This window comes from Carya illinoinensis, chromosome 4 (genome assembly GCF_018687715.1).
Source record: "Carya illinoinensis cultivar Pawnee chromosome 4, C.illinoinensisPawnee_v1, whole genome shotgun sequence".
Taxonomy (NCBI): Eukaryota; Viridiplantae; Streptophyta; class Magnoliopsida; order Fagales; family Juglandaceae; genus Carya; species Carya illinoinensis.
This window is the reverse complement of record NC_056755.1, coordinates 41,368,291-41,379,416: the sequence shown is the minus strand read 5'-3', so window position 1 is coordinate 41,379,416 and position 11,126 is coordinate 41,368,291. Positions and strand designations below refer to the sequence as shown.

General features: G+C 31.3%; 1 protein-coding gene across 1 annotated transcript; it reads left to right on the top strand.

Moving 5' to 3' along the window:
- Nucleotides 1-3,638: 3,638 nt before the first annotated feature.
- On the top strand, nucleotides 3,639-7,766 carry LOC122306774 (receptor like protein 21-like). Its single transcript, XM_043119285.1, has 4 exons — nucleotides 3,639-4,067; nucleotides 4,180-4,341; nucleotides 5,232-5,378; nucleotides 5,459-7,766. Exons 1-4 carry the CDS (start codon nucleotides 3,671-3,673, stop codon nucleotides 7,645-7,647), a joined length of 2,895 nt encoding a protein of 964 aa, XP_042975219.1. The 5' UTR covers nucleotides 3,639-3,670; the 3' UTR covers nucleotides 7,648-7,766.
- The last annotated feature ends 3,360 nt before the right edge of the window (nucleotides 7,767-11,126 follow it).

Below are 11,126 nucleotides of genomic sequence, written 5' to 3'. Positions count from 1 at the left end.
AAAATAATTTAAATATCCAGACGGACCAAACCACCCTTAAACTATTAAAAAATAAAAAATGAGCCAAAAGCGAGCACTTATGTCCATCTCCACCAAAGAAGGTCACCTAAAATAATGTAACCATTATACTACGCACCGGCGATAAGGACATGTCTTTACTGGAAGACTTAGGCTGGGTTAGGTTATCCCAGAATACCTGAGAAATCTGAGAAGTTTCATACGGTTGAAGACTTTTATCCTCCCAAACATATTTGAAACACTTCAAACACATTCCTAAAACCGTAGAAAACACTGTGGCTTGAAAATACTTCTCACCTACCCGTTAGTCAGGCCTCCTCTCTCCCTCTATGTCCGCACCTTTCCCTCCCACTCCCCATCTATTATAATTTATTTCTCTCCCACTCCCCATCTATTAGTTGAGGTGTTATAAATTAAATTATATAATAAATTAAAATTTAACATGTCAATGGAGTAGATGATGTTTCCACCACAAGAAGTTACAAATACAATTCTTCTTATACTTTTAGAAATACGTGTCCCACGTCCAACTTCAATTTGACTAATATAAAATCTGTGAGATTCCTCAAACACCCCCACCTTGGCCCTCTCTTAACTCGAAATGAAAGCATAGGAAGTTGGTTAACTAATTTAAAGCAAAAGATTTGAAACACAATGAGTCAGTTAGGGGTATGTTGGGTAACACAAGAAATTTCCAAAATTTATGGTAACTTCATTTTCAAATATCGATCAAACTTAAAAAATTTCTCTAATTCAAATTTTAAACTTTTTATCAACACATTCACTAATCATTATTCAACTATAAAAATCAATACAGTTTTTATGAATTTCAAAATAAAAATTATATTAAAAATACTTTTTAACTTTAGATATTGACTTTTTAACTTTAGATAGTACAATACAATATTTATTTTAAAAATATTTTTACTTAATTGTTTCTCACATTTATTAAAATTCAATAAAACATATTAACTTATTTCATTATTATTAACAAAATATTAAAATAATTTAAATGTCCAGATGGACCAAACCTACCTTTAAACTAATAAAAAAATAAAAAATGAGTCAAAAGCGAGCACTTTTGTCCGTCTCCACCAAAGAAGGTCTCCTCAAATAATGTAACCATTATACTACACACCGGTGATAAAGACATGTCATTACTGGAAGATTTCAAGCTGGAACTTAGTCGGTACAGATAAGTCATCACTGTGGAAGATTTCTAGAAAGCAATTGGTGGAGATATTTGTATATCGACAAAGGAAGAGATCGAAATGCCATCTACTCTCACCTGCTCTATTGACCACCATTCACGCCCTAGAAATTCAGTGAGGACTTGTATCCTACGTTTACATATTGAGATAAGTTATAAATCCTATTGAGATATATTTAAATATAAATAATAAGTTCAAACCGGTTTATTTTTTTTTTATTTGAATTTGAAAATATAATAGATTTCATCAATAATTATTTTGAGATGAGTTAAGTTGAAGTCAACAATCAAACACACCAATTGTTTGGAAGATGAGATTGTTTCAAACCATTTTATTTCCTTCTCAAAAGTCATTCAAACATTGACATTTTTCAATTTTAAATTTTAAACTTTTTCATCTAATTATTATATAATCATTACAATTTTTTTAAACTTCCAAACAAAGTAAAAAAATAATTTATTTTTTCAAATCTGAAAACAAAAATATTTAAAAAATTATATTATAACAATATTTTAATTTTATAATATTTTTAACTTTTTTTTCTCTCCGTTTCCAAAACCCCATAAAACATCAGAACTCAAAATATTTATTAATATTCACAAATTATTTCACTTCTATTTACAGATTTCTTTATGTTTTAATATTTGATTTGTGGTTGTAGTTTAGGGGTGAGCACCGCTTTAGTCGAAGTCGGATTCCCCTAAATCTGATTTCGACTCTGAATTCTTCTAGTTTATTTCTATACAAGACTTCTACTATAATGTCTAATTACAAATGTCTAACTTAATTATATACTAAACTTTCTAGTATCTATTTATATGTTATTATACTTTCTAGTATCTAACTTAATTAGTACTAAACTTTCTAGTACGCAGCCATATGAAGGTCACAAGCGAGTTTAAATAGTTTGGAAAAAATGAAAAGTTACAATTATTGCTTAAAATATAAGATACCAAATAAAATAAGTATATTGTCAAAATCTGTGTACAAATTTTAAATAGTTTGAAAAGTGTACATTTTTTTAGTGTTGTTTGAGAAGAAAATTATGAATGTTTTGATAAGAGATCATTTCACATTACAAACAAGCCCCAAGTCTTTTATTTAAAATTTAGAGTACTAATTTGTGTGGACTTATATGTATAATAATTAAATATAGCATAAGCATGGATATGTTAATGAGACTAATTTCTGCCTATAAGTATTCACACTATTATGTGCCCCACATCCCACTTCAATTTTACTTATATAAAAATGTTTGAGATTCATCGTTCACCCCCACTTTGATTGGCCCTCTGTTAACTCGAGTTAAAACCAAATTAAAGGAAGTTGGCCGAGTTAAGAATTTTAAAGCAAAAGATTTAAAACAGAACTAGTCATATTAAAAATCAATGATTCAAAAGCTAGCTCTCTGTCCATCTCTATCTCCATTATGAGGGAGTTAAGGTCTTATCAAATAATGCAACCGTGAAAAGTACCTGCTATAAGGACATGTCATTAATAAGGATTGAAGACTTCTAAGAACGTAGGCATTTATATGTCATCACCATGGAAGACTTTCTAGATAGTCATAAGTGGAAATATGCGTATATGAAGAAAGGCAGAGATGAAATAAAAAACAAATTATATATTAAAAATTTATTGGGAAAAGGCGTCCATAAGTTGTTATTTGGAAATGGTGTCCATATGCAACCATATGAAATTCACAAACCGAGCTTAAATAGTTTGGAAAAAATAAAAAGTTATAATTATTGCTTAAAATATAGATATCGAATAAAATATGTATCTTGCCAAAACCTGGACAAAATCCAAAATAAAAATTGTTCCTAAAAATAAACATTACCATAAAAGAAAAATAACTTAAAATGATGATTAAGGGGGAAGGATTTTGGGGTCAAAAAGCTGACTATCAAGCAAAGCTGGAGTCCATGACTGAAGAGAACTTTCAAAATTAGAGTCATATGCATGATTCTAATACCTGTAGCTAAAGTTATAATCAAAATACTCACGTGAGCAAAATCTCCAATAGGTTTCTATTTGTCTGTATGAAAGCATTATGGCCATGTTTGGATAGTGAATTGAGATTAGATAAGTAAAAATCAAAGTTGAATTAAAATATTATAAAGTTAAAACATTCATGTTAGAATATAATTTTTTAATATTATTTTATTTTAAAATTTAAAAAAATTGAATTGTTTATTGTGTTTTAAACTCCTGCATCGTTAATATTTCTAAATGTACGCCATAGACTTGCGCTACTATGTATGGTTACATTATTTTAATTGTGGTTGTAGTTAATGCACTATTATGTTATTCAAATAGTTGGGATAAGAACTTATGGGAACCCAATGAGACCCATTTAAAAATAGTGTACCCAGTGGCCTATTTAAACAACACCTTTGCGAGTATTGTAATTACATAAAAAGTAGAAAGCAAGTTGATCAATGGAGATGGGGCGTTTATGTTGGTGCATTATTATTTTGGTTTGGGTTCAAGCATCTATGATCACTGGGTGCTCTGGTTGTTTGGAGGAAGAGCAAAATGCTCTTTTCCTACTCAAAACCTCCATCAAGTACCCAAATAAATCGTCTTCAGCATCTTCGAACTTAATCAACAAAGAGAGTACTACTGATTGCTGCAATCAGGATAGTACTGTCCAGTGCAGCAACATTACAGGCCGTGTAACCCATATTGATCTCTATGGGTATGTCTATGGGTACTCGAGGGATTCGTGGAGTGGATCAAAATATTGTTACTTGAATACCTCTTTGTTGCTTCCCTTTCAAGAGCTCAAGTCTCTGGATTTGGGTTACAATAATAAATTTAGGGTATCGAAAGAAGGTCTGTGTATATAACTTGTGATATCATTTCTTCCATTTTTCTTGTGAGATGAGAAATTAATTTAATATACTTATTTTGACATGGATGCTCATGAATTTAACCAAAATTGTAGGTTTGGAAAGATTGTCTGGGTTGAGCAAGCTGGAGGAGCTTTACCTGCGTTCTATTCTCTTAAATGATAGCCTCTTGCCATCCCTTACCAAGATTGCTACGCTCAAGATACTATCTTTGTTTGCAATCCAAGAATGGGATTATGAAGCTAATAATATCCAAGGTAAATATCAATAATATCCAAAGTATATTAACCCATATGAGTAATCCGGTTATGGACTATTTTGAAAGAAATAGTCAATAACTAAATTTTGAATATCTGTTATTAGTGTTGCAAGAGACAAATCATGAAAGAGCATCCAAAACCTATTTTCAAGAAAATTAAGTAGCGTGATCACTCATTTCAAAGGCAACTTGGCCTTAGATTTAAATTTGGTCCAAATATATGGAGCACGGTATTGAACAGACATTAGTTTCAACAAACTCAAATCATTGGACACACTCCCATAGATACCAATTAGATGGGAAATTTGTTATATTTTTGGATTTATTGTACACGGCTTTGGATATTGAAAAATCACAATTGTAGGTTTTGAAAGATTGTCTGGTTTGAGTAAGTTGGAGGAGCTTTACTTGGATGATAATGCCTTCAATGAAAGCATCTTGCCATCCCTTGGCAAGATTGCATCGCTTAAGAAACTATTTTTGAGTTACAATAAGATTAGTGGAAGCTCTGTCCCAAATTTATATTTATATTTATATTTTCTAAAATTAGTAAGTTAGAGGAGCTTAACTTGAGTGGTAAAACCTTCTTAGACATGAGATTCATTTGTAAGATTGTATCGCTCAAGAAACTATATTTGAAAGATGCTAAGTTGAATGGGGGAATTAATATCCAGACTAAGTCTCAAAGTTGAAATACTTATCAATTTGCCATAGGTAACCTAGATTAGTTGGAAGACATTAAGTGCCAGCTTAAGTTGTTGGCTTTTGTGTACCCATAATCTTGTCTTATTTTTCGTTGTACTTTATATGCTATAAGATGGGGGTGATTTCTTAATAATGTCAAAGCACATGATACATATCTAAAGCTTGTGTTGTTGTTTTTTTAAGAGCTAGGAAAGCTAAAGAACCTACAAGAGTTGTATTTGGATTTTTCATCCATTGACAAAAGCTTTCTTCACAAAGTTGGAGTGATGACTTCTCTTAATGTATTAAGCATGACAAGGTGTGGACTCAATGGCAGCTTACCCAACCAAGGTAGAAACTTGTTTTTTCCCAATGTATTGTTGATCATAATTAATACTCATTACATAATTAAAAATCTGCTTATTTTACAGGCTGGTGTGAACTCAAGAATATACAAGAGTTAGACATTAGTCACAATCATTTTGAAGGGAGATTGCCTTCTTGTTTGGCAAACATGACAGCACTTCGGGTATTGAATCTCGAATTCAATAACTTCAATGGAAGCATTTCTCACTCTCCCATATCTAATCTGCAATCACTTGAGTTCCTTTCTTTGTCACATAACCACTTCAACCCAGCTACAATTTCCTCCTTTTTTAATCTTTTGAAGATTAAGATATTCAAGAGTGATAACAACACACTTGTTGATGAAACAGTGTCTCAAAGAAGTTGGACTCCATACTTTCAGTTGAAGGTTCTGTCATTGTCAAGTAGCCTTGCTAGAAGACCCACTAGAACAATTCCCAAATTCCTTCGTTACCAATATAAGTTACAAGCAATTGATCTCTCGCACAACAATTTAGTGGGACAGTTTCCCACTTGGTTGCTAGATAACAATACAAGATTGGAGATTCTTAATTTAAGGAATAACAGTTTCACAAACCCTTTCCAAGTACCCTATCGTCCTAATCCCCATATTCGAAATATAGATATTTCAAATAATGATCTAGGAGGTCCAATTCCAACAAACTTGGGTTTAGTTTTTCCCAATTTATTGCATTTAAACATGTCTCAAAATGCTTTTGTAGGCATAATTCCATCTTCTTTAGCTATTTTAGTATCCTTGATAACATTGGACTTGTCTAGCAATAATTTGTCAGGAACAATACCAAACCATTTGGCAATGGGTTGCCCCAATTTGGCATACCTGAAATTGTCAAACAATAAATTAAGAGGCCACTTATTTCCTGCCAAAAGTAATCTAACTCAACTTCGGTTTTTATATTTGGACAACAACCAATTTTCTGGAAAGATCCCATATAGCTTATCCCGTAGTGCTTACTTGACTGCATTTGATTTTAGTAGCAACTCTTTGTCAGGCATGCTTCCAAGATGGATTGGCAACATGACCAACTTGGCTGGAATTGTTTTGGCCAAAAACCAACTTGAAGGTCCTATTCCGATTGAGTTATGCGAAGTCAAACAAATTATTTTTCTTGACCTTTCCGAGAATAATTTGTCGGACTTCATACCATCGTGCTTCAATTCATTGAACATCAAACATGTTCATCTGGGAAAAAATAGGCTAAGTGGTCCCATTACAAGTGCATTCAAGAATAGCTCTGCTCTAGTAACATTAGATCTCAGAGATAACCGCCTAACTGGCAACATTCCAGATTTTATTGGCAACCTCTCATCATTGAGCATCCTCCTCTTAAAAGCTAATCACTTACAAGGAAGGATTCCAATTCAAATATGCCTTCTTGGAAACTTAACCATGTTGGATCTTTCAAATAATAGTTTTACTGGTCCAATACCTCGTTGCTTGAACAACATTAGTTTTGGGGCAAGTGACCAAAAATCCAATCTAGGAAGTAGATGGATAGTTAGTTTTGTCAGTGGAGCATCGACATACTTGGAGACAAAGTCACAAATGAATACTGGATATGATTTGTTTGTTGCTTTTTTCTCGGAAGTGGATGCACGACAAGAAGCAGAGTTCACAGCAAAGAACAGAACTGACTCTTATAAGGGTAATATTCTCAATTATATGTCTGGAATAGACCTCTCATGCAATTGTTTATCAGGTGAAATTCCACTCGAGCTTGGAGACTTGAGCAACATTCGTGCGCTGAACTTGTCGCACAACAATCTAACCGGATCAATCCCCACAACATTCTCGAAACTAGAACTAATAGAGAGCTTGGATCTCTCCCACAATAAGTTGAATGGCAGCATCCCCCCTCAACTTATAGAGTTAAACTTTCTAGCTGTGTTCAGTGTGGCTGACAATAATTTATCAGGTAGAACTCCAGAAAGAAAAGGTCAATTTGGAACCTTTGATGAAAGCAGCTATAAGGGGAATCCTCTTCTGTATGGACCTCCACTACTTAATTCCTGGAACAAAACTGGATTGCCATCTAATCATAAGGGAGAAGAAAGTGGTGGTTTCATAGACATGGATATTTTCTACATAAGTTTCGGGGTGTCTTACACAACAATGTTGCTGGGAATTGTTGCAGTTCTGTGTATAAATCCTTTTTGGCGTCAGGTGTGGTTTAGCTTCATTGAAGTGTGCATCACCAAGTCTTTTTGCTTCTTTGTTTGTGATTTCTCGTAAGTTGTCCTGTACTTTCTAAAGTATGTAGCCTTGCATAATGATGAAATTTGCATATGTTTATATGCTTGTTCTTGATTTTCAAATATGAGGTTTATAACTTTCCACAAACCTTTATGGATCAATTATTTATCTATTTTCTATTAAAATGTATGAACTTTTTATGTTTATTTCTATTGAAGTTTAAACATTTGTAAATATATGGGATTGTTATTATTTGCTATTCGCTATTGTTAAGAAAGTTTTGACAAATGGGGAAACAAAACGCATGACTCGTTTATAGACCCAAAGACATTGGAAGGGAAGTTTGGCAAAATTTTCCTAGAAAGTGACTCATTTGTGGTGACTATGTCCATCATGAATTCCCATTTGACACAAGCCTTCCTAATTCAATTTATTGTAAGCATATTATGCACCTTCTCCAAACCTCAATGATTAATCATGTTTGGGAAAATATGAAACAACTAAAATCTTGTTAGGATTGTAGATTACCTTAATGATTTAACGTCCTAATAACTACCACGGCAATTAGCAGGTTTGAGAAAGAAAAATGGCAATTAGCAAAAGAAAATTAAAATTAGACATAAATTATATTAGAGGAAAATTTTATTTATTATCTATTTTACTATCATCCTCTCAACATCTTGTAACGTGGTATCAAATGATTGGCCTATAAGTTGGATATAACAAATAATCTCAAATAATTTAATACCATATAGTGTTATAGTCACAAAAAAAATTTCTTAAAGAAAACATACAAAGTGATATGACTTCATACGATACGTTAGATTTATTTTATAATAAAATAACTTTACAACTGATTTAACACAAAATTACCTCAATTTGTATATTGATTTTTGTAAAAGCTAATACATTTCTCTTAAAAAATTCACCAATTTTTTCGTTACCTTGTTTTTTTTTTAAAAAAAAATTGAAACTTAAAACAATGCATATTCTCGTTAGCTTTGAGGAAACAAATGTTGCGCCGATGACATAGACGACCTCTAAAGCAAAGTCATTAGTTTGTAGTTTCCAACCCAATCGAAAACCCGACCCTTTCTTACGCCCCCAAGCAAATCTCCTTGTCTCTTTGTTTCCTTGACATGTAAAGCAAATTCATTAGTTTAAAGTCCATTGGAGTGTGATGCAAGGGGATCCGAGACAAATGATGTTAAGCTGTCAGATTGCACCTTGATGGCGCTGAGATACTATGAGTTGGTAGATCAGCGCAAAGACGGGAATTGATTGTGATATGTTCCTTATGTGGGCCGTTTTGAGTGCGTTTCAGTCTTTTGACCATAACTTTGGCTATGAGTGTCGGAATCGCACATGTGTTTAAATATAAATATGTTGATATATGTGTTTAAATGTATGAAATATGTTGAGATTGGTTTAACTTTTTTTTTTATTTGAAATTGACAAAGTAATGGATTCAACAACCAAACACACCCAACTGTTTGAATTTGACAACTAAACACACAATTTCACTACTATTTATATATTTCTCTATGTTTACCATATTTTATTTGTGGTTGTAGTTTAGGACTGAGCTTCGCCTTAATTGGAGTCGAATTCCCCTAAATCCACTCTGACTTTGGTCGATTGTTTCTTCCTTTCTGGTTTCACTTTTTATCGTTATGCCTTTTGTCTGTAATTCTTGTTTATTTTTGTTGGGTTAGATTTTGAAATTTTATATTTTAATGGGTTTGAACCATGTCTTTCTATGACATTTTTTGTCTTATAATGTTGTTCTCCACGTGGAGCTGTAAGAATTTTATTCAAAGATGCCGAGTTCACACACCAAATTGTCAAAAGTCATGATAGGAATTGTCGGCCACACTCAGAACGAAATCATAGAAACGGCCATTTCTCTAAAGTGAGTTGAGGTCTTCTCAAATAATGCAATGGTGATAATAATCGGTGAAAATATGTGTTTTAGAGGGAGAAAGGAAGAGACGAAAATGTAAAACAAATTAAATATATAAAAAGTTGAAAAATGCTTTGGGGAAAGAGATTTTATGGAAGTAATTTAAAATTGATATAATTTAATATAGTATGTCAGATTGTAAAATTATTTTTATCGTAAAGTAAATAAAACGTATTACATAAAACTATATTTATTTTTTTATTTACTTGTATGAAATCTCTTGGTAGCCATTTCACTTTTCTAAAAAGTTATATGGTGTCCATTTGTCATTAATTTGCGGCCATTGGATGCCAGCTTAGATGAAATGCATAGCATTTGTGGGATATATCGAAGAAAAATAATATTTTAAAGGGCTTTGCTACATACAGTCGTCAGATGCAATCAGCGTGCAGTCGGCTGTACGAAATAAATAAAAAAAAATTATAATTTTTTTTTTATATTCAAGGGGACCTACATGAATTATAAAAAGTTATAAAAATAATTTTTTTTTCATGAAGGTCTCGTATTAATTTTTTTTTACAGCCGACTGCACGCCGACTGCATCTGCCGACTGCAAAAAGTATTTCTCTATTTTAAATCATAGAATGTGTAAGCGCCACATATTTCTTTAAAAAAAGTGAATATATACGGAACTCACATAAAAAATAATTTTTTAATAATGGACTTCATCCTTTTTTAAAATGATTGTGCGGCACTTGCGTACTCTACGACTATATGTAGTATTACTCTTTGGTGAAAGATAAATATTTTCTTAAACGTTGTTTTAGAGTGTTACAGTTTTATTTAACATGTTTTATTTGATTTTTAAAAATGAGAGAGAAAAATTTGAATATGAATATTATAAAATTAAAAATTTGTTTGAATATAATTTTTTAATATTATTTTTATTTTTAAATTTGAACAAGTTATAGTATTTTTTTTGTTTGAAATTTTGAGAAAGTTTTAATGATTAGGTAATGATTAAATAAAAATTAAATTAGAGATTTGAAATTAAAAAATATTTTGTATTTAAATGATATTTATAAAATAAATTATAAAAAATATGCATCTCATCTCATCTCATCTCATCTAATCTACAAATCAATAATTCAAAAGCTTGATCTCTTTGTCCATCTCTATCATCATTAATCCTGAGTCCATCCGTCATTAATTTGAAGCCCTATGATGCCAGCTTATTATATATATATATATATATATATATGTATGTAAGTATGTAACTTAAATAATAACATATTAATAACTTAATATTCATATTCATATTTAACATGGTAAGTTTATATCAAGGAGAGGCATAAACAATAATATTAAAATTTTATATTACATTAATTTTATAATATGTGTAATATATATAGCAAAAAATTAAAAAAATTATAATATATTTAATATAAGAAATTAAATATATATTTCGCTTTGGTTTGGTATAATTTGGTTTTCAAATCTTGAAAATCGGTATCAAACTGGTTTTTAATTTGTTTTGGTGTAACCGATTGAACCGGTCTGATTATTATCAGTTCAATCGATTTGATTAATTTTTTCTTATAGTACTTCTAGTTTT

What these genes read in the sequence shown, in the direction of transcription:
- LOC122306774 (XM_043119285.1), top strand. Translation starts at nt 3,671, where the DNA reads ATGGAGATGGGGCGTTTATGTTGGTGCATTATTATTTTGGTTTGGGTT. An exon ending in TGAAGCTAATAATATCCAAG is followed by an intron (nt 4,342 to 5,231) that starts GTAAATATCAAT and finishes TGTTTTTTTAAG; the next exon opens with AGCTAGGAAAGCTAAAGAAC. An exon ending in TGGCAGCTTACCCAACCAAG is followed by an intron (nt 5,379 to 5,458) that starts GTAGAAACTTGT and finishes CTTATTTTACAG; the next exon opens with GCTGGTGTGAACTCAAGAAT.